The sequence below is a fragment of the Triplophysa rosa genome, linkage group LG9 (genome assembly GCF_024868665.1).
Source record: "Triplophysa rosa linkage group LG9, Trosa_1v2, whole genome shotgun sequence".
In the NCBI taxonomy this organism is placed as follows: Eukaryota; Metazoa; Chordata; class Actinopteri; order Cypriniformes; family Nemacheilidae; genus Triplophysa; species Triplophysa rosa.
Window position 1 is genome coordinate 8,953,295 of NC_079898.1, and position 25,691 is coordinate 8,978,985.

At 38.1% G+C, this 25,691-nt stretch overlaps 2 protein-coding genes across 2 annotated transcripts; one reads left to right on the forward strand and one right to left on the reverse strand.

Annotated features, from left to right (window-relative positions):
- The first annotated feature begins 11,736 nt into the window (after window positions 1-11,736).
- Window positions 11,737-16,862, forward strand: tnfaip2b (tumor necrosis factor, alpha-induced protein 2b). The gene is made up of 11 exons (XM_057342745.1): window positions 11,737-11,963; window positions 12,705-13,365; window positions 13,476-13,587; window positions 13,682-13,804; window positions 14,583-14,677; window positions 14,794-14,886; window positions 14,959-15,085; window positions 15,440-15,565; window positions 15,659-15,814; window positions 15,893-16,014; window positions 16,108-16,862. The coding sequence occupies exons 1-11, from the start codon at window positions 11,846-11,848 to the stop codon at window positions 16,268-16,270; spliced, it is 1,896 nt and encodes a 631-aa protein (XP_057198728.1). The 5' UTR covers window positions 11,737-11,845; the 3' UTR covers window positions 16,271-16,862.
- An 88-nt stretch (window positions 16,863-16,950) lies between these two features.
- Window positions 16,951-25,209, reverse strand: LOC130559582 (exocyst complex component 3-like). Its single transcript, XM_057342747.1, has 11 exons — window positions 25,004-25,209; window positions 21,479-24,433; window positions 21,285-21,384; window positions 21,061-21,174; window positions 20,508-20,608; window positions 20,290-20,388; window positions 19,981-20,095; window positions 19,484-19,600; window positions 19,230-19,382; window positions 18,955-19,073; window positions 16,951-18,833 (listed from the first exon to the last, which is right to left on the reverse strand). Exons 2-11 carry the CDS (start codon window positions 21,832-21,834, stop codon window positions 18,686-18,688), a joined length of 1,422 nt encoding a protein of 473 aa, XP_057198730.1. The 5' UTR covers window positions 21,835-24,433; window positions 25,004-25,209; the 3' UTR covers window positions 16,951-18,685.
- Between the last annotated feature and the right edge of the window lie 482 nt (window positions 25,210-25,691).

Below are 25,691 nucleotides of genomic sequence, written 5' to 3' on the forward strand. Positions count from 1 at the left end.
TGAGAGCATCCAACAAGGAAGAGGATTTCCTGAGATTACCAAGTGGCAAAACATCACATCTCATCCAAATGGATCATGTATTTTCCCTGCCTGTCTTGGTATTGTTTCCAGGAAGGTTGACTCACTGTATGCGGTGTATTATTGACTGAGCCAGGGCAATCCAGTGACTATTGGGCTGAACCAAATGAGCACTGTGGTTCTGGGCAAAATGGTGAAATACATGACAATTGCATTGCGCCAGCAGGCTGACATAAGAACATTCCTTGGGGAAATTTCTAAAATATGGAGTTGAAGAATGAGGGAATGTGGAAATAAAGAAAAATCCCAGATATTGATAAGTGACTCGACAGATCCACATGGACATCTGGATAAAAAGCCCTATTTGCTCAATAAGTCAATAGAAAAACTCCTCTTATCTTTTGAACCATTGTGTGGTCTTCGTGTATATTTTTTTCACAGTGGTGAACTTTCCTTTATCTGAGGCTTCTGTCTCTGATGGCCTCAGGCTGTCATGAGATTAAAATAAACTAAAGTGTGTTTAGAAATCTTTTCAGTTACAGCAGCCAGAGCCAGATAAACCTCAGATTGAGCCTTAAGCATTTCTGTAGTTAGCTCACAGTTGTTAAGCTTATGGTAACTTTCAGTTTCTAAAAGGGATTTTCCAGACTCCGTACTGACAGCATCAGCAAACCCGATGCAGTGAAAAACATTTCCATTGCTCCTGCCAGCATCCATAATTCATGATGTTATTAAAAGACCTTCAAAGAGCCTCTGAAAGAAACCAAGTGGCACACAATTGAGAAAGAACACACATAAACATGAATGTTTTAAACATATTTTCATGTCCGAGCAATACCTTGAGTATTATGTCAATAAACAGTATCATAAAAAACTGGGGTAGGTACATGTTATAAAATTTACTATAAGCTCAGCATGGAGTATACTAAGATGGTGAGAATGTTTCATGTCTGGGTTCAGGTTCATTACCTGATTTAAAGGAATCAGGGAGGCTGGCAGGGGAAGCCCCTAAAACTAGCTCACATGAGAAGAATCTGTAGATCTATATAGAAACTAAATGTCGCTGTGAACTCTGTTTATACAGTATTGTCACAAAATTACTGGTCAAGAATACTATTTAAAAACTATGGAGTTTTTATTGTGGAAAATGTTTTATTGTGAATACATATTTCTCTCTTATGGTAAAAAAAACAAATGCACAAATACTGAATATTTATATATATGTATTTTTTCACTTTACTGTTCTACTGCTACAAAAGTCTGATTTAGAGAAGCATGGCATCACTGGATAATATCCCATGTCTGTTTATTTTCCTGTGGCAGGTTTTTACATATTTGACTGTGGGAGTATCACTAAAAGTGGAAAAACGTTTTGAGAAATGATTGAATGTGTGCAGTAGTTCATGATTCTTATGAAATCCTGTTGTGTCAACTCAACAGTGAGAGACGTCACATGATTGTGTTTGAAACGTTTGATTGATGTTATGATTGATGCACACTGATGATGATGCATTTATAAAAGATCTTAGCAAAAGGGATTTTTTTATTTTAGCTGTATTTTTAGCAGTACTACAAAGGCATCACAGCTCTGTCAGAAACATCTGCTTTACTACTGTTCTGACATTTTTAGAATAAATCAATTGTTCGTAAAAAAAAAAGAAGTGCACTAAAATTGATAAACATTTAAAAAAAACTCCTTAAAGGGATATTTCATCCAAAAACAAAAATTATTTCAATTGTTTATCCTAGAGGGAGGACATAAAATGTTGTTGATATTTATCAATGATACACTTTCTATATTAAAAGAAAATGTGTGTTTGACTGATATTAAAGCACTGCATGAGAAATTGGAGACTGGTGCTTATCCTTCTTGTGGTACTGTTTTCTGTACAACACCTGCATGAAGTCAAACACAACTATTTTAATACATTTAACACTGAGAGCGATATTACTATTAGAGAGATTTTTGTGTTTTAAAGGTCTAGTGTATGGAATTTAGCGGCATGTAGTGGTGAGGTTGTGAATTGCAACCAACAGCTCTCTCCACCCCTCCCGTTCAAAGCATTACGGTGGCTGACCCAGAACTAAGATGTCGTCACGTTTTCACTTCTTTCTTGAAGGAGATAACATATTTACGAAACGCTCTAGAGCAGTTTGTCCTTGTAGGGCTACTGTAGAAACAACATGGCGAATTCCATGTAAGGGGACCCGCAGTGTATGTACATAGAAATAGCTCATTCTAAGATAATAAAAACATAACGCTTCATTATGTAAGGTCTTTATACACCTCTAAACACATAGTTATGTATATTATATTGCTCTGTCAATAGATCCTCCAAAAAATTACACATTGGACCTTTAAAGGAGAATAGTATTGCTTTTTTTGTGTGTTTAGTGTAGTTACCGTATTTATTGAACATTAAAGTTTCACTGGTCTACTTAAAAGCTGTAGTTGGTTTCTTTACAGGAATTACTTTTTTATCTTGTTTTATTAAGTTTTCAACTATTCATTTCGCAGATGTTGATCTACCTCAAAGTTGGTCTGAATTATTCTATTGTGGCGAGGGGGGCGTGGTTTAGCGAGGTCTGCGGCAGGAGAGAGAGCCGGGAGACGAGCGGTAAGTGAGTGGAGTAAATACAAACAACCAACACCTGTGTCTCGTTCCAGTAAGGGCGCGGGGAGACAATATATAAAGACACAGGAGACGCTCAACGGGAAGAGAGAGAAGGACTGCACACGGGCTGCCACGGTCACGGAATCTCACAGGAAAGAACAAAGGACTTTGCTGGATTATTATCGTCTAAAGCCAGGCTGAAGGAAAAGCTGTGGATTTATGTGTTGTATGAATGGACTTTTGTTTTCTCGTGTGGTGAAGCAATAAAAGCTCGTGTCAGTCCCACCAACCTCGTCCTCTTCCTTCCTCAATATAGCGAACCCGCTACACTGGTGCCGAAACCCGGGAAGGAAGTAGGAGGGACACCGCCGTCATGCAGGCAATATCGGGCATGCCGTTTGCGGACATCATCGCATCTCTCGCGGTCCTCCACCGCGAACAACACCAGGCACTGCTGGACCTTCGGAGTGACCACGACCTCCGCTTCCAGACTATCCTCCAGGCCCAGCGAGAGGACCGCAAGAGCTTCCGGAGCTGGGTGGACCAGGGGGTTCGGGCAGAGGAGTCCGCTCCCACGACGACCGCCGCGTTCTTACCGCTGTCAAAGATGGGGCCAGAGGATGACCCAGAGGCGTTCCTCGACCTCTTCGAGAAGACGGCGGAGACTAGCGGCTGGACCCCGGAGGATTGGGCAAGGCGACTCCTGCCGTTGCTGTCGGGGGGGATGGTGGTGTGCCCCGGGGTTGGTGAACCCCTCCCGGCTGTCTCTCTCTCCTCTCCGGAGGCTGTTTCTCCTGTTTCTCTCTCCCCCTCTTCTCTATCTCTCACTCCCCGTCCTGCTAATTGGCCTGCATTCGCGGAATTATTGGGGTGCTTATGTGCGGGTGTCGCTTGGGGTCTAGAGGCACCGGGAGGCGGCGCGCTCGTGCAGGCAGGAGAGGCTGTTTCAGGGGAAGCGAGCGGATCCGAGGGGCGAATCCTCTCGGAACGCGATGACTTTCCCCTGGAACAATCCCGGGACGAATCTCTCAAGTTCGCCTTTGAACAGGTCCGCTATGTTGACGGTCAACCTCTCCAACCTGCCCGACCGCGCTCCTACCCGTATTTTGCAATCATAAAAGACCGGTTGTATCAAGTGACCCAAGACGCTCAAACAAAGGAAGATACAACCCAGTTACTAGTGCCACGGTGGGATGATACATTTAGTGATTTACAATGTTTCTGACTGATTTTAGACTTGCACCTTACTTAACCTATATTTAACGAGCTCCATTACTAAATTTCTCATAGACACTTTGCTTCGACTATTACATCCCCCACATTGTAATCCCATGGCGGAACATTTAGGACAAAACACGACACTAAATCGCCTCATGGCCCGATTCTTTTGGCCGGGCATTCACGAGAACGTACGCAGGTGGTGCACCTCGTGCCGTGAATGTCAGCTGGTAAACCCGCCGGCCTCCCCAAAAGCGCCTTTGCGCCCATTACCGCTCATGCAGGTCCCCTTCGATAGAAATGGTATGGACCTCATCGGGCCATTAGAGCGGTCAGCGAGAGGACATCGATTTGCATTAGTCTTGGTGGATTATGCAACCCGATATCCCGAGGCAGTGCCGCTCCACAGCATTTCCGCTAAGAGTGTGGCGGAGGCACTGTTTCACGTCATCTCCCGTGTGGGGATCCCCCAGGAGATCCTCACGGATCAAGGCACGGCGTTCATGTCACGCACGATACGCGAACTTTATGAATTATTGGGCATTAAATTTATGAATTAAACCATTAAAGGTCCGTACCAGCGTCTTTCACCCTCAAACAGAAGGGCTGGTAGAACGGTTTAATCGCACGTTGAAAACCATGATTCATAAGTTCGTACACGAGGACGCCAAAAATTGGGATAAATGGTTAGAACCCCTCTTATTCGCTGTGCGAGAGGTCCCGCAAGCCTCCACAGGGTTTTCCCCCTTCGAGCTTCTCTTTGGACGCCAGCCCCGAGGGGTTTTGGACGTCCAGAGAGACTTGGGAGGACGGACACTCCAACAGCAAGAACGAAATTCAACATGTCCTGGACCTGAGAACAAAACTCCATACACTGGGGCGGCTATCTATGGAGAATTTGTTACAGGCCCAGGATAAACAGAGCCGGCTGTATGACAGGGGAACCATTTCACCGGGAGAAAAAGTGCTTGTATTACTCCCCACCTCGAGTTCCAAATTACTAGGGAAGTGGCAAGGGCCGTTTAAGGTCACACGGCAAGTGGGAGATCTTGATTATGAAGTAGTGCGGTCAGATAGGAGCGGGGCACGTCAAATTTACCACCTCAATCTCCTTAAAAAATGGCAAGAGGTGGAACCCGTGATGCTGGTGACGGTAATTAGTGGAGAGGATGATCTGGGACCTGAAGCGAATATAAAACCACAATCACTCGCTCTGGCTCCGGGAGGAGATCACCTCTCACCCTCCCAGCTCACGGACATAGCCAGACGTGTTCTCGCCCCTACCGGGACGCACGAAACTCATTCAGCACCATATCGAGACGGTGCCGGGCGTAGTGGTTCGTAGCCGGCCCTATCGTTTACCTGAGCACAAGAAAAATGTGGTTCAGACGGAATTAGCGGCAATGCTCGAGATGGGGGTAATAGAAGAATCCAACAGTGACTGGGCGAGCCCGATAGTTTTGGTTCCCAAGACGGATGGCTCGGTCAGGTTCTGTGTGGATTATCGCAAAGTGAACGCGGTATCGAAGTTCGATGCCTATCCAATGCCACGGGTCGACGAATTACTGGACCGGCTAGGCACGGCTCGTTTTTATTCGACATTGGACTTAACGAAAGGGTATTGGCAGATCCCCCTATCGCCATTATCTAAGGAAAAAACAGCCTTCACCACGCCGTTCGGATTACACCAATTCGTGACACTTCCATTCGGCTTGTTCGGAGCGCCGGCCACCTTTCAGCGCCTCATGGACCGTATCCTCCGACCTCATACGGCATATGCCGCTGCTTATCTAGATGATATCATCATTTATAGTAATGACTGGCAGCGGCATATCCAACACTTGAGGGCGGTCCTGGGAGCGCTGAGGGCGGCCGGTCTCACGGCCAACCAGAAGAAGTGCGCGGTTGGGCGGGTGGAGGTTAGGTATCTGGGCTTCCACTTGGGACACGGACAAGTGCGGCCCCAAATTAATAAGACCGCAGCCATTGCGACCTGCCCGAGTCCCAAGACCAAAAAGGAGGTAAGACAGTTCCTGGGGCTGGCGGGATATTACAGACGTTTTGTGCCCAACTATTCGGACCTCACCAGCCCGCTGACTGATCTTACTAAAAAGGAGGCACCAGATCCGGTCCAATGGACGGAGCAGTGCCAGCAGGCGTTTTCCCAAATGAAGGCTGCCCTGTGTGGCGGGCCGCTCTTACACTCTCCTGACTTTTCTCTCCCTTTCTTGTTGCAGACTGACGCGTCGGACAGGGGGCTGGGTGCCGTCCTGGCACAGGAGGTGGGGGGTGAGGAACGGCCGGTGCTGTACATTAGCCGCAAGCTCTCAAAGAGAGAGACTAAGTACAGCACCATCGAAAAAGAATGTTTGGCCATCAGATGGGCCGTTCTCACCCTTAGATACTACCTCCTGGGCCGGGAATTCACCCTCTGTTCGGACCACGCTCACCTGCAGTGGCTCCACCGCATGAAAGATACCAACGCCAGGATCACCCGTTGGTATCTGGCTCTACAGCCTTTTAAGTTCCAGGTGGTCCACAGGCTGGGTGCACAAATGGTTGTAGCCGACTTCCTCTCCAGGAATGGGGGGGGCTGCAGGCCGGACGGCTCCCCGGCCTGAGGCGGGCGGTGGGGGTATGTGGCAAGGGGGGGCGTGGTTTAGCGAGGTCTGCGGCAGGAGAGAGAGCCGGGAGACGAGCGGTAAGTGAGTGGAGTAAATACAAACAACCAACACCTGTGTCTCGTTCCAGTAAGGGCGCGGGGAGACAATATATAAAGACACAGGAGACGCTCAACGGGAAGAGAGAGAAGGACTGCACACGGGCTGCCACGATCACCAAACCTCGCAGGAAAGAACGAAGGACTTTGCTGGATTATTTCTTCTCAAGCAGAGGTGGGTAGAGTAGCCAAAATCTTTACTCAAGTAAAAGTACAAGTAACTAGAGAAATTGTTACTCAAGTAAAAGTAAAAGTCACTATTTTAAAAATTACTTGAGTAAAAGTAAAAAAGTATGCAATGAAAAAACTACTCAAGTAGCTAGTTACTTAGTTACTTTGTATCTGATTATATAGGCCTACTACATAAAATTAATATTAACGCCAATATTTTAATATTACATTTTAATCAATATTTTTAATTATCATAAGCAGATATCTTTGCAATATACTAGAAGAGACTAAAGAATAGACAAACACAGAAGAGACAAGCATTTCTGTAAATTTCATCTAGTCCTGATGTCAATGTAGTTTACACAACTTATTTAGAATAATAGACCATGTCAAACTAAAGCATGAACTAAACTCAGAGCATTTCCTAAGATGATCTAGAACATCTGCAGTGCTCTCTTAAATGAAATACACATTTTTGAACAAAGCTCATGTTTTCTCGTGTTGTGTCACGTGTGTGTTGTGAAACGCTCTTACTTGTAAACAAACAGTAAACAGTGAACCACACGCCCATCAACAAGTTTTCTTCCTTCTGTTCTTCAAATGTATATTTCTGCAAGCCCACGTCTCTGTGTCTGACAGGTAACGCGCATGTTGCGGTGTCTGACGAACAGGTCGCGCGGGTGCGCGCATATGGCGGGCATTTATCATTGCTGGCAAACAATATGACACATTTGCAGTTTTGATTGTATAGATATAGATTAATATCCACTTCATCCAACGCTCTTTGTGTTCTGCGTGTTCTTAATTTCGCGCTACGAGGAGTGAGTAATCCTGCTTCAGATGATTCAGATCGTGCTGCGAACTGAACAAATCATTTGAACTGATTCATTAGCCTATTCAAATGGTTTTGCCCATTGTTCAATTAATGCTTTCAAAAGAATCGACTCAAAAGAATCGATCACTCGGGAATGCCCGTAAAAGAGACGACGACCTTGAAATAAACAACGCGTTTTAAAAAGCATATTTTAAAATGAAGGAACGAAGGAACGTCACGCAATGTAAGTTATGTAACGAAGTAAAAGTACAGATTTTCTATTAGAAATTTACTCAAGTAAGAGTAAAAGTTCACACTTTTAATTTTACTTAAAAAGTACATATTTTCCAAAATGTTACTCAAGTAAATGTAACGAAGTAAATGTAGCGCGTTACTACCCACCTCTGGTCTCAAGCCAGGCTGAAGGAAAAGCTGTGGATTTATGTGTTGTATGAATGGACTTTTGTTTTCTGGTGTGGTGAAGCAATAAAAGCTAGTGTCAGTCCCACCAACCTCGTTCTCTTCCTTCCTCAATATAGCGAACCCGCTACATCTATATTTATACTTCTACATTGCACATATTTTGTAACATTTTATTTATCAGGTTCAAGAATTTCCTTGTTCAAAAAAATTAAAATATATAAATAATTATTAATACCAAATTATATTTTGAGAAATTATATGGTTTTGTTTTATTTGTGTTATCGTGTTACCAACATTTTTCTAAATATCTTCTTTTGTGCTCTGCAGAAGAGAGAAAATCATACAGGTTTGAAATGACATGAGGATGAGAAAATCAAAAAAAAAATTTAGCTGAACTATCACTTTAAGCATTATTAACTTCTCTGACACTTCCTTTTACAATGGAGATGATGCATAATGTTTAATAAAGTTCACTTTATTCCTGTATGCATTATTTATAATATTTTTACTAGTCCTAGAATATTTCTTAAAAGATTTTCCCTCTAACATCTTATCACTTTCAACTTTTTTTAATTTGGAGCGAGATATACATGAGGAGTGGCTTCACTGCGTCAGATATACGTCACTTTTCTCAGAGCTGATTGGTCCAGTTTTGGTTTGCGATCTCTAACCCAGAATAAAACCTGCTCTGGAGCAGGTTAGCCGTGTAGCCTAAGTTACCATGGCGATGAAACCCGCTCAAAACCAATCCACCCTCCTGAGCCCGAAAACTCGGAGTATGCTCAAACTAAACGCGAACTTACTGAAACCGGCTTCGTGATACAGGCCGCAGTTCCTCCTGTTCACTTTGCTCAGAAGCACTGTTGTGGGATGTCGGCTCAGTGGTGAGACTCGCTAAGTCGCTAACGTGGAGTGTTTGGGGTCAGCGGTTTGAATCTTGCTGTGGGCGTGTTCCGTGCTTGTTTGTAAATTATGCGCTTTGAGTTTGTTTTCACCTATTCTTCTCGACCTGTCCCTTTTTCATCATGGATTTTCTGTTTCTGCCTTTTTTTGCTCTTGTTGCTCTGCGCCAGCGTGGATCCGACGTTGTGCTTGCGGCGCACTCAGGGCTTGGCCTCGTATCACTGCTTGCAGCTATATTAGTCTGTTTGGTTTTGTTTTCTGTATTCCTGTTTTGCCTGATTTCCCTCATTATTTTCCCTGGTCGTTAATTGCCCCACACCTGTTTCTGTTCTCCCTAATTATGTTCTTCATTGTATTTAAGCCCTGTGTTTGCCTGTGTTCATTGTCCGGTTTAACTTGTGTTACGTGTGGTTGTGTTCCCGTGGTTTCTTTAGTATATTTTTGTGGATTCATTAAATACTTCTTGTGGAATATACTTGTGCGCCTCAATACGCTACATCTCGTGACACTTACGAATAACATGACTGTTTTGTATCAAAACTTAATCTGAGAACACATTTTTATTGATATTGTGGATAACCCACAGTAACTCTGTCTACTTCTAATGCCTCAAAGTTGTTTAACCATGATTCACTCACTTGACAAAAGAGTGAATATAAAGTGGTGCTATACTGAAGCTCTTTTCTTTTTATTTTATTAGAATTTCACAAAGCTCTTAAAAATAAAGGTGCTTCACGATGCCATTGAAGAACTTTTTTAAATGGTTCCATAAAGAATCTTTAACATCTGAAGAACCTTTCTGTTTCACAAAAGGTTCTTTGTGGTGAAAAACGGTTCTTCAGATTATAAAAAGTTAAGAAAGTTCTATAAAGAACCTTTGACCGAATGGTTCTTCTATGGCTTCAATGTGAAGAACCTTTTAAGCACCTTTAATTTTGAGAGTGTGGCTGATCAACAGTACAAATATCTCTTTGTGGTGTTAATCACCAGTGTTTCTTAACTCCATAAAGTTTTAGTTTGATGATGAGATCAAATGAATTGTCCTCTTGGTTATATTGCTGTCTGTAAGTAGCAAATCATTGTTGATGGGTTGTTTTCTGATTTTTGTACATATAACAATCTATGAGCAATGTGCAATGAAAATGCGAGATCTGTCAAATGACATGATGAAACAGATTTCACAAGACAGCCTCACATGTGCAGATCATTGAAATAAATGATGTGCTATTTTGGGGAAAGTGTGGAGGGTGTGTTTTGTTTGCGATTTCACTTCCTTCTGCAGACATGCAAAGTTAAAAAACAAATGCATTATTACACCTTATAAACTATTTCAATCTATTTCAAAATTAGTTTGTACTTCTCACTAACTAAAATGAATTAAAATTCACAGGAACACACAATAAACACTTAAATACATATAATATATACTGCAGGTGTTTTTCTCAACATCAAAACTGATGTTTCAGACCTTTATTCATTTAGATGTTTCTATCCAAAGCCACTACCAAATGAGAGGGCACTTAACAGTTTTGTCTAAGGAGTCAGCAATAAATGTATTGTTTTTCAATATGTTCAAATATAAAAAAATAAAGGGTCAGAATGATCTTACGTAAAAAATTAACCAAATAATGAGAAGTCTTGGCACAGAAATCACTCTCCCACTGTTGTTGCCCAATTCTTGTATTGTCTTTTGCTGTATTAGCTAGGTCATCAGAAGAGATAAAGGTCAAGAATTTAATTAAAACTTCCAGTCCAAAATTACTCATTGTTTTGATTAAGGGAATGGAAGGAGTCTCAAGTGGGAATTTCCCATCAGTATTTCCAATAAAGTGCAATATTCCTGTACCACTGCAAATATTCCTGAAAGCCATCAGAGGACGATGGGTTCAGGATATCCTGCGTATTTCACACATATCGGCAAAGGGAAATGAGGCCATAAAAACAACTGGCGTCTCAGGAAAATAGATGAAATTTATTGCGCCTGTTCATTTTACACAGCATTCACTACTGCCATAACAACTTCATTTTTGTGATTTTTTATGGGTGTTTTTTTTTTATGTGTGATACCAAAAAAATAAGGGTTAGTTGTCACACTTTTAAATACTTTAAGTAAAAATACTCTGTGTTGCCCATATGTTTTTGCATGTGTGTGTGTATGTTGATCTGAAAGTTTACCTTAAACTTTTGGCTACAAATGCTATTAAGCATTTACATCATAACAGCACAGGATGATCATAATAATATATAAAACTGTTTTATTTTTCTTCATACAAAATAATACAATTGCTTTTTTCAAACAGGTATTGTAATTATTAAATATAAAATTACAACATTCAAAATACATGTGATAACCTTGCCCCTAAAATGCAGTTAAAATGTACTTTTATAGTATAGCCCATAGGTGACTTTTCCTTTTGTAGCCTAGCCTATGCCATCGTGGATTAATTAATAATTTATTATAACCTATAAAATATTAGAATATTGCATGAAGCATTTTAGTTTATACGATTTTTTCAAACAAATATAATGCTACAGTGTGCAGTAGTTTTTAGGCTAATAGGCTAATCACTCCCCTACTGTATAAATATACTTGCGTGCCAATAGAGCGTAATCCAGCTTCTCATATGGTCATACAATTAAACACGTGATCTCCGGCAAACACTTGACATATGATGCGCAGGATAACGGTTATGGCTAGAAGAGATACCGCTATCTCCACTGGCCATGCGCACTTCAATACCGCAACATTTTACCCAGGATAACGGACCCTTGATGAAGAAATTGCCAAATATGCTCCACCTAACTCCCCGCCTCCTAAACTCTCCAGTCGTGTGTCTATAAAAGTGGGGGCTCCAGACCTTCACCCGTTTAGTCCTAAGGGAAAGACACAAATCCGACTTTATTATTTTTCTTTTGCATACGTAGCCTACCAGATACCGCTATTTATTTTCTTCCTCAGACGAGATGACAAATAAATCCTCATGCGCCTTGCCTGGAAACCATTTATCTTGCCTGAGCTATCCTAAAATGAGGAAAAAACTGGGGAAGTTCATTTTTCACAAGAAGAAATTAAAAATTACAGGTACGAAAAAATAAATGCTTTAATTTGTTATTATGAACGATTTTACCATTTTATACATTTTCAATTCAATTTTCAATATAAATATATTGTATAAATGATTCGACTTAATTGTGATTTGTTAAAAATAAAAATATGCATTCAGGGTTTTTTTTCAGATTTTACTTAGGCTACAATTTTTATCATAATTATAATTTCATTTCATTATAATGATTTGATCATTGAAGTAAATATTTTTATCAGTTCAAACAAACATTTTATTTAAAATAATTTACATGAATTACAAATTGAACTGCCCATGCTAAAGCAATAAATGTGTAGTACATCTAATCCAAAGCAATTCATGCATTTTAAAATGATCAAATCCAGCGTTGTTCGTGTACAGTATAAGGAAAGTCTAGTTGACAGGGACACTTGACTCAAAAATGAAAATCCTGTCATAATTTATCACCTTCAAGTTGTTCCAAATCTGTATAAATTTCTTTGTTCTGAAGAACACAGAGAAAGATATTTGGAAGAATGCTTATAACCAAACAGATTTTGCCCCCCATTGAAGTAGGAAAAAAACAATGGTAGCCAAAAGTGCCCCAGAACTGTTTGCTGTCCAACAATCTTCAAAATGTCTTCTTTTGTGTTCAACAGAACAAAACAATGATAAACAAATTTTTCCTACTATGGTAGTCAAAATCTGTCTGGCTATAAAACAGATTATGCCCTGTAAGCATCCATTTTCTTTCCCGGCAGTGGACCTCTCCTTCCAGCAAAATCTGCAAGCACATCACTTTGTGGACGCAGGGAAGCAGTTGATCAACCGAGAAGACCGTCTCTTTGTTCTGAAGCAAGAAGGGATTGGAGCCAAGAAGAAGCTGTTGGAGGAAGAAGAAGATTCAGAGGCTAAACTGGTAAAGGACTACGAAGATTGGTGGAAGCTAGTGATGGGGACGCTGGAGAATTCCCTCGAACTCAACAGTGCAGAGGAACAGGATATACTGAAAGAAGCAGTGCAAGCCATTCTTCAGGAGGAGGAACAGGACGTACAGTGGGAGAGGTTTAAAGAAACGGAACGCCCACCATGGAGGCCAAGACATTGTAAACAGAAGCATGAGACCCTGCTGGAGACACTTGTTCAGAGTCGTATGCAAGATGCACCATTAGACTCAAGTGTTGAGACACATTCGTCTGTAAAGAATAGCATTCTTAGTAAAGGAAAACAACTGAGGGAAGACTTGCTGAAAGTTGTGACGTGTGTGAGCAGCTGCTACCCAGAACAAGACAATGTGTGCCAGCTTTACGCTACGCTGTACCATAAGAGCTTCAGTGATGAGCTTAGAAAGGTGGCTAACTATGGATTGTGTGATAGTGACTGCATCGTTTTATTGAGCTGGGTGAACAATCATTACCACTAGTAAGTAATGCAAATTTGCCACAATAAAAAGCTTTGTGAAAAAAACAGATGACTAAAACAGCTGATATTTTTTTAGCAGAATTATATTATGTGTTGTTGTGTGTTTGCAGTATTTTAAATGACAGCAGGATAAACGAAGTGATAGATTGCACACAGCTCAATCCACTGCTTCCTAAAGACATCATTGGACCACTGGAACAGCAGTTTTTGACCAGCATAGAGGTGTGATGCTTTTTAATGGCTTTACAAAATCATAAGCATTCCCCCATATTCGGTGTCATTTTAAATTGACAAATTGAATCTGTTTGTTTCCTAGAACGAGTTGAGCACATGGCTTCACAGTGCTCTGAACAGAGAAGAAACCGCCTGGAAGGAGGGAAAAATTCCAGAACTGACAGACCAGAAATACTCCTGTCCTCTACACATTGATGTTATCCAGGTGCTGAACATGAAGAAACTATATAACTAGCTGTACTTCAAGAAACTAAATAACTAGTACGAGTACTTTCACCTAGAGATAAACCACAATTATTGAGTTAATAATTGTGCATTGTGTTATGACACATATGATAATATTGTACGTAAGCCAGCCCCAATTTCTGGATGACACTTCAAGAAAATACACCCTAAAAAATGTTGGGTTATTTCAACCCAGCGTTGGGTCAAACAAGGACAAAGTCAAACGTTGGGTTATAAATTACCCTACGCTGTGCTGTTTTAACCCAAATGATGGGTTGTTTAAACCCATTGTTGGGTCAAATATCAACATTCTCTGAGTTATTTTAACCCAACTGTTGGGTTTGTCCACTTTGACTCAACGATGGGTTGAAAATAATAACCCAACATTTTTCAGAGTGCAGGTGGTGCTCTTGCACATTTTGCTTTAAAGGGGGAGGTTACCCAAAAACAAGAGTACCCATTGACTTCTATTGTATGGACACAAAACCAATGCAAGTCAATGGGTACTGTCGTTGTTCGGTTACCATCATTCTTCAAAATTTCTTCTTTTGTGTTCTGCAGAAGAAAGAAAGCCATACAGGTTTGAAATGACAAGAGGGTTTTTAAAACAAAGCATGAATTTGATTCCAAGCATTATTTATGTTTTCTCCAAAAAAATGAATAGATGTTGTGATAATATTGTTATTATGAATTCTTTTAGCAAAATAAACATGTGGTGAAAATTCGAAATAACAGCGTTATTGTCACATTTTTCCCAGTGTTTTGATGGCAGTGTAAGATCTGCTCAAGAGGTGCTTGGTGATGAGACAAAAGCTCAGAGGGTCAGCTGCCAGATGAGCAACTTTTTGACCGAGTGAGTAAATATACGCTATTTAACTAATTTCCTTCCTTATTTAACAAATTTTGCACCGTGAAAATCAACATCAATTAAAATGAAGTAATAAACTCGCTTTGCATTCTTTTCCACAGTTACAAAACGTTTCATGATAAGGTCATCAAGGAGAAACAAACAAACTTTGAGGCTGTTCTGATGGCCAACCTCTGGTGCATCACGCAGTTCAGGTGGGCCTCACTTAAACTCAAACAATAGTATCAAACATTTGAGAACTTGTGTTGAGTGTGTTGTTTCCACAGGGACTACATTATAAAGAAAGCACATCAGTTTCCTGAAGACGTCAAAACAAACTGTCTGTCTTTGCTGAATGCCATGAGAGACAGCAGTCATGCTTATTTCACATCTAATTTTCACAAGGACCTTAAGGTAAGTGACATTTTGCAATGTAAACCATACACCCACCTTATGATATATATATATATATTATTCTTTAATTAGGGCTGTTTATTAATTACTTTTGACGATTAATCACATCCAGAATAAAAGTGTTTTTATCATACATATATTATGTAAACATAAGAAAGTGTTTACATAATATATGTCTGTGTACTGTGCAAATTGATTTTGTATTTATAAACACATACATGTACATCTATTTAAAGAAAAAATAGAAAAAATAAAAATGAATACATGTTTATTTATAATTTCAATTATGTATAAATATAAAAAAATATATGTAAATATTTCCTAAACAACGCTACATTTTTAAATGTTGTGCAGGAGTTGTATAAAAAGCTGGGTTCATCTAAATGGCTCAGAGACAGTGAGGGCATATGCGAAGAGCTGCTTGCAAAAGTGGAGGTGCATTTACAGAAATTCAAGCACTTGCAGGAAAGGTGTTGCCAGGTATTCATTTATTTAGGCTATTGTTATTTGGACATTAGAGCAAATAATTAGCCCATTTCCCAATTCATTCATTTGTTCATGTCATGGCTACAGGAGCTGCTGAGTGACCTGCATAAAGAGTTTTTGGCTGAATACGTTCGGAAAATGATGAAGAACAAAATCAGATTTGCAGATAAAGAAAAGCAAGAGAAGGCTGCAGAGGCGGTTTGCAAAAACAGCGACAGCATACACACACGCCTAACCGCAGCCGTAAGTGCACATTACAGTGACACAAATACAGTATACTCGTATTCCTATTCGTCTCATTTATTTGTTTATTGTATGCAGGGTTCAAACATGGATTGGTTAAAAGACATTCTTCCGAAATTAGCTGGGCTCCTGAAGCTTCAGCATCCAGACAGTATAAAGTTAGAGCTGTGTGATCTATTGAGAGATTACCCTGACTTCAGGTATGATTTTTTTTGCTGTACTTTATTCCCTGTAAAGGAATTGAATGATTCTCCGTGTTTCCACGTGTCTGAGAATGTACGTTTTCTTTACAGTAAACGTCATGTCTCTGTATGGCTGAGCCTCAAGACAAATCTTTCTGCCTCAGACCTGAAACAAATCTTAAATAGCGTCACTTTCAGCCAGAATCAACTCAAAGAAGAGCAGGAGTTACTCCGGTGTAGCAAGAGCTTCTTTTCCTTTGTGAGGATTAAATAAATGACATAACATGAAACACTTTTTTCTGTAGAGCTACTAATCTACTGAAAGCATTCCTGCTTGGGCATGGCACTAACAACATTGGTTCAGTTTTCAAAGAATTACATACCGTGCTAATCAGACATAGAAACTTGAATTAAAGTTGGTTTAGATGAAAGTGATTGTAATGATTATGCACTCAATGCATTTCAAAATACCCTGCACTCCCATGTTGCTTTATAATGTGAATTATGAAATAAAATCTTGCTGTATTTTTTGGTAATACTTTTGACTGATTCATCAATACCAAATACTTAAATTACACAAATGTAACTGAAACACTGTCTATAAAGGAAGTCTATAAACAGAATGTGATTCTTAGCACCGTAGGAAACACAACTGTGGATACAATTATATAGTTCCTGGAAGTCGTTAAAAGACTCTTTGCAAGGTTAAAGGACTTTTCCCGACAAGCTGTGTCCTCTGCAGGGAAACAGGATGCACTCAGTGTCCATTATTTATATCCAGCTTCCTATCCTTGAAAATAAACTGTCAACTAATTTTGCTTCACACGTAATGTTTTTCTAGCACTTCACCAGCAGATACTGTGATGCACAAATAAGTGTCAATGCTTTCTCAAGTTTCTTTAAATAAAAAATATGTTTATGTCAAAAGCTACATAGCAACAGATGTAACGGCAATACTATTACTACAATATTATTTATTTTCAGAAAACAATATTACAATTTATAGCACATATAAACATCAACAATACTGGACATGAAAACAGTTTTGTTTAAACTTCACAAAACAATCATACCAATAAACTGTACTTTTACATACTTTTTTTAACTAAATTTGTTGCCAGACAGTGGATTTCCACAACTGAGATAATATCAAAGACCCAACAGTTTTAAAGGAGTAGTTCACCTTCAAAATGAAAATTCTGTCATCATTTACTCACCCTCTTGTCATTTAAAACTGGTAAGCTTTATTTCTACTGCAGAACACAAAAGAAGATATTTTGAAAAATGTTGGTAACAGAACAGCACAGCCCCCCATTCACTTCTATTGTATGGACACAAAACCAAAGAGTCAATGAGGGGGCTGTTAACAACATTCTTCAAAATATCTTCTTTTGTGTTCTGCAGAAGAAAGAAAGTCATACAGGTTTGAAATGACAATAGGGTGAGAAAATGATGACAGAATTTTCATTTTGAAGGTGAACAGTATGTGCATGACATTATCATTTAAGCAAAAATGAAAGTGAAACCCGTTCCATCCATCTAATATAAACACCTGGGGAAACAGCCAGGACAGATGGCCACTGAAAACCAGCACACAACTTTTAAACATTGCATAAACACAACAGTGGACTATGCTGTAAGATACACTACAAAAAGGCAGTCTTGTTATACAATAGCAATAAAAAGACCAATTTAGTGGAAAAACAGTAAAAGTAGAAACCAATGATTACGGGAACATTACACCAAGCCCTTTTTCACGCAACAAAGAGGGACGTTAAACTGGTTAAATATGCACTGTAAAAAATGAAAAGTTGACTTAACTTAAAATTTCAAGGCAACTCGCTGCACAGCTTTTTTGAGTTTACTCTACTTTTGGCCAAGTATTTCACCTAACTCAATTAACTGAGTAATGTCACATGACTGTCAATTGAAAAAACTATGTTGAACCAACTTAAAATAAATATGCAATAATCAAATTTCTGAGATCACTCAACTATGGACTTAGTTGACCCAACTCAAAAGATTATGTTTATATAACGTTACTATATAAATGTTCTATTATTATATACACACTCTACTTAAGTAACTGCTTAAGCTGTTTGTGATTTAAACATTTTAGCAGTGGCCTCACTGCGTCATTTACAAAGTACTTCTTCAGACCTCAACACTGAGCACATGAGCCTCAATCATGGTACCACTCATCAAACATCATAAAAAGGCACTCTAAATACTAAAGGTAACTTACAATGACAACAAAAACAAAAAATATAGCCAGCAAACACTAAAATAGCAATCATTTTAATAATTTTAACCGGCGAATTGAAAATTCTGCAATGCATGCTGGGAACTTTCAAACACTAGAATTGTTTTTTGAGAATACCCAGTTTGGCAAGTTGGTCAAACTTCTTGACGCGCTTTGGACAATCACTTAGATATCTAAGTACAGTCAACAAAAGAATCTTTGATGGTCCCACATTTAGACTAATTTTGTTCAGCATACTCAAAATAATACATTCTTCTTCTTCTACTAAAAAAACTTTTTTTAAAAGTTTACTTTATTACGTTTGTTGGGAGAACAATGTGTGTTAATTTCTCCTGATTCAAACATGTTGGAAACATTTGGGATATACTGTAAGTGAACACAATATAAAACACTGTGCTTATTTTTTTTGGATATGCCTGACAATTTTTACCAACTGTGACAACAAAGACACATCAGGAAATGGGGATGGTTGTCAGGATTTTGACATCCCAGCCGAGCCACGTCCAAAACCTCCCTCACTTGTCGCTTTGATAACGTCTTCATCCAGCCCAGCAGCCTGGGCAGATAGTGCTCACTAAGAAACATTAAGATTTTTCATAGACACAGTTCAGAATCCTTGACATGTATTTCCAATATGTTTGAATTCACGTGCTGTATTAAGATTTAGGCTGGGTTTACATTTAGGCTGGGTTTACCTCTCGTCTGGAAAATCTTTAAACAAAGTAGCACAGGTAAGCTTTAGCGCGTCAACATCACTGCAAAACAAAACTTCACTCATTCTCTCAAGAAGCTGGTTCTGTTCAACACTGCAATTCTGCAGGAAACATGCAATAAAAGAGAAATCCATCATTGTCCATGAATACTGAATATTGCATTCTGAATACTTCATACTCATTATTGTATGCAGTTGTATTTGATCCATATTTCTTACAAGGCCTTAAAAACTTTAATGAAAACTTAATTTTTTCACCATTTGAGCGAACTTGTCTTGAAAATGTATCATGTGCTGTCTTATTTTTTCTTCCACTTTTCCCCATCTCCTCTCCAGCCTTTTAAAATTGCTCTCCATGAGACAATCCAAATACACACGGGAAACAGAGTCATATGCCAAATTCACAATGATCTGTCAGAAATGAACAGATAGTAAGCAAAGAATGAGGATACGATCTTTCTTCCAGGCTTTATATGTTTTTTTAATACAATATTTATAAATGCAGAACCCACCGTTTTTATTTCTTCTGCTGCTGCAATCTGAGGCAGAGATGCACATAGCTTTCGGATTTCCTCCATCGGTTTATAAATTTGCTCATTTCCATTTTTGAAAGAACTTTTAATACTCACCTGAAAGTGTTGATTTAGAGAAACTGCAATTATTGCAATGTTTTGTTCGTATTTAATCTATTGTAAAAATGTTATCAAAAATAAATGACAAAAACACATTATAGCTTCAAACACAAAATCTTTCTCCAACAACAATGACAACAATTTGTCAGCAACATACATTAGGTCTGTATCATAATGTGTTTTTTGTTGAAGATCCTGATATGCTGGTAGTCTAACGCTATTGGAATTCTGTCTGTTTGGGATTCACCCCAACTTTCTTTCTTTCTTTCTTTCTTTCTTTCTTTCTTTCTTTCTTTCTTTCTTTCTTTCTTTCTTTCTTTCTTTCTTTCTTTCTTTCTTTCTTTCTTTCTCTTTACATAATTATAAAACTGACATACCTGAGCTAAGTCATTGATCATCTTTTGCACAACAGACAAAACTTGATCTTCCAGCATCTTTAAGATGGCAGGAGCTTCGTTGTTGTCCACATTACAGATTTGGACAGCAAAACAACTACAGCAAAGTAAATACAAAGTGGTTTCATGATCAAAAAAGCAGTAAAAATTTGACAAATGTTATGGTTGTCTAATACACATGTTTACAGTTTGAATGAATAAATTAATGTTTGGGAAAATTAATTTTGCAGGGCAACATTGAATTGATGATTCAATTTACAAAGAAGAATATTTATAAAAAATAAAACTCACTTGAGTTTCATACAGGTGCTGATTATCCTACACAGATAAACAAAGTTTGTCTCAAGGGACTGCATGTCTTCAAGGCGTAGTTTCTCTCCATCTACATACCTAGAGAAACACACACTGTTTTACTGTATATTCATACTCATGTTTAATGTGTTTTTCTTAGATGGCATACAAACATGTTTCTATATAAAATAGTACAATAGCGCATTTAAGAAACTTACTTCTGAGAAAAACTACGAAGCTCCTCAAGACACAGAATTTGAACAGAATTCTTCAAAGTCAGACTACATATTTCAGTTTTTTTAATAGCAGCATCCAGACACTGTAAGGACAGAACATATAAATATTAGTGTGCACCATATCTGTCACATATAATCCACTGTATAGCTGAGGCAAGTGAACGCACGTGCAGTTTATCCAAGTAAACATAAGCAAAAAATAAATACTTTACATATGACTAAAGTAAACATCCCTTAATAACTTATATCTCCTTACATCTGCCAATTTCTTCTAAATTGGTCAAAAGTCAGCATATATTGCTTTGTGATTGTGATATATTTGCTCTAACACTGAGTTCTTATTAAGTTTATTATTAAGTAAATTTAGTGGTAAAGTGACATGATAATATTATAATGTTCAAAATTGACCCCCTTCACCTGCACTGTCTTGATAGCCAACTAATAAACAATAAAAATGACAAAAAAATACTAAACAAATATGTGAATAAAACTCCTTATATCTATTTTCAATCAGTATTATAAGTATAAGCACTACCTGAGTGACATCAAGGTGCACTCTGATGAACCATTCTTCATCCATTAACAACTCATTATCTTCATGTTTCTCCTCATTGCACAGAATGTTTTGTAAATACTTAGAAATGTCATCCTGTGGAAGTTTAAGTGTAACAAAGTTATGCCCTTCCTAAACACACAGACATAAATCAGCATATAGTGAATTCAGAAAAGGTTGACACAAGTTCCTACTGTAAATCTTACCTTCAGTACAGTGAGCAGCTTCTGCTTTGCTCTCTCAAACCATCCTGTGAAGAGCAGAGGGTCATGCCTCTGAATGTCATTCATTATGAAAGCATCCGAACTAAAACATAAAGTGTGTTAACACTTCATATTGTGTTTGTTGATTATAATATAAGTATACAGAGACATGACCGATAATCAGCTACATCCAGTACCTGAAGAAAACACGTTTTCCCCACAGCAGAAGGCAGAAGGTTTCATTCTCAGAAAGATCTCTGTTTACGATTAGGTCTAGCTTGATAAACAGTTGACGACTGTAACTGTCAGTCAGGTATGTCAGCAGTCCAGCATCTTTCAATACTGGTGTTAATCGACGCATTTCACTACATATTATATTCTCAAATTCCTCTAACTGTTCAGATGTCTGTGTTTCATCTTCAGGCAGGATGGGAAAGTGTCTCTTAACAGATTCATCTATTAACTGCTTTAACTCACACAGCCAGTCTTCAGAGTAGCTGCCTTCTTTCTTGTCTATTGTAACGCCATTCAGTTGGCCCCATTTTTCAATCATTATAGCTTCATTTTTAAGGTCCTGGGAATTTGATTTTGGGCTCAAAATGTTTTGGAGAACACTGAGCACTTCTTCTCCATTCACTTGAAACTCTCTGGAGACTTGATCAGAATTCACATCAGACTGACCGGGTGTTTCAGTGTTAAATACCTGTTTCTCTGTTAAAAAGCAGATAAATATTAGCAGATACACATGAAAACGACAATACAGGAGAACAAATATCCAGGGTGTAACAGTGGTCAGCTAGCCAAAGCTGTGTAGTAACCCTCACCCCATCACGATCTCAAGAGGTGCTTTATCAACAGATGGCAGGATGTGGCCTGCACTGTAAAACTTTACAGTTTTGCAACAGGTATGCCAGTAACTTACTGTAGATTTAATTTACAATTTTGTTTTAAACATAAACTTACCTAGTTCTTATATTTTCTTTCATAAAACAATGCCAAATACCTTAGGTCACTTTTCTTGTTTGGTAAACGTATCATAATTTAAGAAGTTTTAAATAGTTTTCCTAGAAAACAAGAAATGGTTCTTTGTATTGGGAAAGGGTTCTTTATTTCTGCCTATTTTGGTTTAAAGTAGATCAGTTATTAAGAAGCTGCCTCCTGATTGGTTGTATGTCCTGAATCAAAGTCCTGATTTAACAGTCCTGCTGAGGTGCCTGCAGACTGACACACCACACAGGTAAGCTTCAGACTGTTTTTAATCATATATTTTATGTTTTTTTATAATTTAAGATATTCTATGGTTATATAATTTATGGGAATCTGCTTTACCAATTATTTAGGATAGTTAAAATGTATATTTAATATTTTAAAAAATATATTATATTAACAATATTATCCTAGCATCAATCATTATTTACTTCTGGCTGAACTTCCATAAACCATTTTTCTAAAATGTTTTCATGCACATTATCTTGATGTTTCTTCAACAGTACAGTATGTTATACAACATGTATTTAGGTTTATTTATTGATATTTCAGAGTTTAATATGTGACCTTGTCCTAGGAGTGAACTTGGAAAAGACGGATATTTCTTGCGGTGCAAACCAAGTATCAGTTCAGCTCAGAAGTCTACTGTGTCATACTTAATGTTTTAAGGTGATATATTCATGTTTCTTTTAAAGTTGATATCCTTTCCACATTAAACCGATAGCAATTTACAGTTAAAATAAATTGGAATGAAGTTTTGTGTTTTCTTATAGTACTTATATGTACATGTCTCTGTTTCAGGTGAATCATAAGCCAAGCTCTTAACCACTGCAGGTCTGACTTTGACGGTTGAGGCACATTCAGTGGTAAGTAATCAAAATTTACGAATGAATCTTTACCCAAACATTATCTTTATTACCAAAAACATGTTTATACTGCAGGAGTCAGCTCAACCAAACTTCTGCCATGACATAATTTTTACATATGAGAGTGACCTCTACACTAACATCAGCTTGTTTTGTCTCCATGTCTCATCTTCAGGCTCCTGAAAACACCTTAGACTGACAGACACAGCTCTGGTTCGGCCTGATGCTCAAGGTTGATAACCACAGCCACAGAAGGAAAGTGGTGGGAATCTGCGATGATCATGGCCTGCAATTTGAGCCCCATGCCAGACCCTTCTTTTGTTTTGCCAGAACTCAAAATCATTACCACACGTAAAAATAATGGATGTAGTTATCTGCAAACAATATAAGATCGATGAAAACATTTTCAAACATTGTCTGACTTCTTGGCTGCACTGCCTGTTGTATAATCTTGCTGATTAGTTAACTTTAAATAGTAATCATGTATTTTTATAATTTCCTGGTTATATATATGTACTATTATTTCTATACAATTTTGTTGTCACATTTCTACTGCTTTTGTGCTAAAATGGACTAAAACGTATTTCTTTACTTTTTCCTATGTCTCTGTTTAGGGCTAATATGTTTTTTTTTTCTGTAAAGCTGCTTTGCAACAATGCAAAATTGTGAAAGGTATTAATATGAACAAATATATTGAATGTTGCATGACACTTCATGATGTGACTAAAAGGAAATAAAAGTATGACTTGATTTACATTGTCTTGCTTATTGTTTTTATATGGTAAAACGGAAATAGAAAATGATAAAATCCATAAATAAATGAATAAAAATACCTAAATTGAAGCCCCTCCTGTTTTCTGATGAAGAAAGGGTTCTTTATAGCACCACTGAGTTCTATATAGCACTTTTCAAGGCAGGGTTCTTTATGGAACCTTATAAAAAGGGTTCTGCTATTGTTACAAGCCGAAGAACCCATTTTTGGTACTATTTAGAACCATTTTTCTTAAGAGTGTAAGTTACTGGCAAACCTGCTGAAAAACTACAGCATAGTTTAACAGCGTGGGACTGTAAATAGACAGACTATTTTTGTGCAGAAACAAGACACAGGTGTGCACAGTTAAGGACAGAACTCCAAACTATCAAAAACCCTATAACAAGAGATTGTCTTACCATCTGTTGTCTCTGTATGTTTTACTGTGATTTTCTATAACAGAGGGTCATCAGAAACTTTATACTTGCCCTGTTTTTTTTTTCTCTTGAAAAGATTAAACTTTGACATCTTCAATTAAATTTTTTAACCTGGACAAAAACAAAGAAAACGTTCAAGTTGCACTAATTTGTGATCATTTGAGATTGCTGCTCAAACATTAAAATTACCCGCTGCTCAAACACAAATTACCCGCACTCTCAAAAAGGATGTGTTGGGTGTTATTCAACCTAGCATTGCTTGTGTTATGCTATTAAATGCAATGTGTGTCATTTTGTGTGAAATAAAAGGGACAGCACGAGTTAAAAGAAACACAAAATGATTTGTCCCAGAAATAACAACCGTTTTTTTTACATCCGTTTTTAGAGTGAGCAGATGTGATGCCACATCAGTTAAAATGCATATGCAAAGTAGGTCATCTTTTATATTTGACATTTGCAACTGTTTAAGATTACATGTAAAAGGTTGAGATATGTCGGTAGTTCTTCCAAATCGATTAAACTAAGAACATTTTTAAAATAGCACAACATATTACTGTAAATATGGGAAATCTACTACCAAGACGCTGACGAGATGAAGTAAAAATTCATGGCTTTACTCCAGAATAAAAAAATAACCAAGCGGTATATTACAATCTGTGGTCTCTGCGTGATACTCTTTACCTGAGATTTATCTTTAGTCTGTTGTTTCCTCTTGTCCTTCTGTTTTTGTGTAATGATCTTCTTTAAGACCTTGTTTAACAAGATGAGTTTAATATATGAAGATCTACTCAGTACTAGAATCTGAAAATAAGAATGTTGCTTGTTGATGCAAGCTGAAGGTGTTGTTCTTCGTTGTCTATACAGGATGTGATGGTCCTGTGGTTAAAAGTTATACATTTCCGACTAAAATAAAAGCAACTGCTCAAGTTTGACATTACAGGTTTATAGAAAGCAAAACATGTTTATCAGTAAGTAACACATGTATGATAAGAGTTGTAGTTCATTTGATGTCATTTCACATGACAAACTGTATCATGCAAAATTCTCCATAGAGTTCATCATTACTAGCATTAATTTATTTTACAGTAGTTGTTGTATCATGTTGTTGTATGAAAATTAAAGGTTTTGAGGCTGGACAAAGACCAACAAAACAGACAAAGTTTACAGTAAGTAGTGAATGTCTGTAGAAGATGCTCATTTTTAATTTGAATAAATTTTGCATCAGCTGCTATTTAGACAAAGATAATGTGTTTTTTGTCCTCTTGTCATAAAAGCTTAGTGGAATTGCTAAGCATGCATTGTGTGAAGGGGACTGCATTGATGTGTTGCATTGGGTGAATGATTAAATTTCAATTCACAAAATGAGCTT